Source organism: Rhinopithecus bieti, unplaced genomic scaffold (assembly GCF_001698545.2).
Source record: "Rhinopithecus bieti isolate Rb0 unplaced genomic scaffold, ASM169854v2 scaffold_42615, whole genome shotgun sequence".
Classification (NCBI taxonomy): domain Eukaryota; kingdom Metazoa; phylum Chordata; class Mammalia; order Primates; family Cercopithecidae; genus Rhinopithecus; species Rhinopithecus bieti.
The window spans coordinates 7215-9871 of record NW_016817140.1 but is presented as its reverse complement, the minus strand read 5'-3'; the positions used below and the strand labels follow the sequence as shown (position 1 = coordinate 9871).

At 39.0% G+C, this 2657-nt stretch overlaps 1 protein-coding gene across 1 annotated transcript in view; it reads left to right on the top strand.

The window, feature by feature from the left end:
- LOC108517726 (MORC family CW-type zinc finger protein 4) overlaps positions 1-2657 on the top strand; it is a gene marked incomplete at its 3' end in the record, with an annotated part of 48093 nt that overhangs the window by 38227 nt on the left and 7209 nt on the right. Inside the window, exon 9 of the mRNA XM_017855813.1 lies at positions 722-820. Coding sequence (XP_017711302.1) covers positions 722-820 — 99 coding nt within the window. The remainder of the gene's footprint in view (positions 1-721; positions 821-2657) is intronic.

Genomic DNA, 2657 nt, shown 5'->3' with positions numbered 1-2657 from the left:
TAGGAATGAGCAATCGAAAGTTGAAAGTTTTAAAAGTAAAATTCAGGTTTTGATTTTATAAATCACATTTTTTGTTGACCCTCAGTCTTCTGTTGTTCCTTTGGGGAGAGAAATAAAAGAGAAAGACCAAGGGCTGGAACTCAGACACAGCCTCCAGTAATGGCTGTGTAGTAGAATGTTGGAGTGCTTGTTCATGGGCACCATAATGCTACTATGATCAGCATTTGGATGAAGAGGGACTATATAGACATACTAGAGTTAATATTTGATTGATTTATAATAGATAGGGTACAGTATTTGATCCTCTGATTTTTACCTTGTTCTGAATTATCTACTTGTAGTCATCTGACAATCAAATAACTCCCCATCAACTTATCAATATTTAGCTCTATCCTGTCTCTGCAGTCATAGTCTCTAATGTCAAGTTACCCACACACTCCATGATTCAACAAGCCCTGAAAATTTGTAGAACTCTACTTTTTAGCACTTGTGACCATTTCACCTTTTCAACCAAAGTGACTGTTCAGTGTTATGACTTTGTCATCTTGACACATAGCTTGCAAAGGCAATGGATTCCCATCTTGGTTTCTTAAAGTGTAGATGTTTGAAAGTATGCCAGATACTCTAAATTATTGGCATCTGTTAAATGGGAACTTTTCAAAGATCAAAGAATTGTTCAACAAGTGCTAAACTTTGACATACTTCTTGCATTTTCTTTCAGGTTAACAATAAATGCCCTTGCCCAGAAGCTCAATGCTTACTGGAGGGAAAAAACATCTCAAGATAATTTTGAGACCTCAGCTGTAGCCAGGCCAATACTGTAAGTAATAGATATAGAATATGAATGTATTAGGGATAATATCCATAGATCAAATGGAAGGAACAAGGGTAATGTGTCCGGAGTTGGTTTCTGCCAGTGGATTCGTGGCCTCACTCACTTCAAGAATGAAGCTGCAGACCTTCCTGGTGAGTGTTACAGCTCTTAAAGATGGCACGGACCCAAAGAGTGAGTGGTAGCAAGGTTTACTGTGAACAGCGAAAGGACAAAGCTTCCACAGCTTGTAAGGGGACCCGAGTGGGTTGCCGCTGCTTGCTGGGGTGGCCAGCTTTTATTCCTTTATTGTTCCCTCCCATGTTCCGTTTCTGTCCTATCAGAGTGCCCTTTTTTCAATCCTCCCCACGATTGGCTACTTTTAGAATCCTGCTGATTGGTGCATTTTACAGAGTGTTGATTGGTACGTTTTACAATCCTCTTGTAAGACAGGAAAGTTCCCTAAGTCCCCACTTGACCCAGTAAGTCCAGCTGGCCTCACCTCTCAGTAAGATGGTGCTTTTCACATCAGGAAGTTTAATTGATTAAAAATAGGAACTCACAGGTACTAATTGCTTCATTCTGTAAACCTCTTCATTCTGCTTTAACACATTTACGGTCTGGATCATAAATGTGAAGAGTTGAGTACTGTCAATTTAAAACTGGTAGTGTGATACAGTAGAAGATTATGGCTATTTAAATCAAACATTCCTGGGTTGAAAATCTGGATCTGCTTTTTAATAGTTGAGTGAGCTTGGGTAAGTAAGTTACTTCACCTGTCCGAATATATTAACTTAGGTGACATACGTTTTTAGCACAGTGACTGGCATATAGTAGGTGTTCAGACATGTTAGCAAACTTCCCTTTTTTTTAATTCCTAGTGAATATTGCTGGGACTGTACCATTACATGAGAGTAGAAATAGAGAACCCAGTATGTTAAAGAAAAGGTAGAATTTATTGACTCTAAGACAAGTCAGGTAAGGAGCATAATACAGAGGATCGAATGTGTAGCAACACATACACAGTCAGTTACACCACCATCAAGACAAACATTGGAGTGGTAGAAGTTCTTTTTGGAGTAGGTACCTGTTATTTTAATGGAAATTATTAGGCAAATGTATGATATAAAATTTTATTTCAAATGCAACCTAATGGCTGTATTACCCTCTTCTGTTTTTTAATTTTCTTTTAAAATTTTATTTATTTTTAAATTATACTCTAAGTTCTAGGGTACATGTGCACAACATGCAGGTTCGTTACATATGTGTACATGTGCCGTGTTGGTGTGCTGCACTCGTTAATTCATCATTTACATTAGGTATATCTCCTAATGCTATCCCTCCCCCCACCCCACAGCAGGCCCTGGTGTGATGTTCCCCTTCCTGTGTCCAAGTGTTCTCATTGTTCAGTTCCCACCTATGAGTGAGAACATGTGGTATTTGGCTTTTTGTCATTGCGATAGTTTGCTGAGAATGATGGTTTCCAGCTTCATCCATGTCCCTACAAAGGACATGAACTCATCCTTTTTCATGGCTGCATGGTATTCCGTGGTGTATATGTGTCACATTTTCTTAATCCAGTCTATCATTGATGGACATTTGAGTTGGTTCCAAGTCTTTGCTATTATGAATAGTGCCACAGTAAACATACGTGTGCATGTGTCTTTATAGCAGCATGATTTATAATCCTTTGGGTATATATCCAGTAATGGGATGGCTGGGTCAAATGGTATTTCTAGTTCTAGATCCTTGAGGAATTGTCACACTGTCTTCCACAATGGTTGAACTAGTTTACAGTCCCACCAACAGTGTAAAAGTGTTCCCATTTCTCCACATCCTCCCCAGC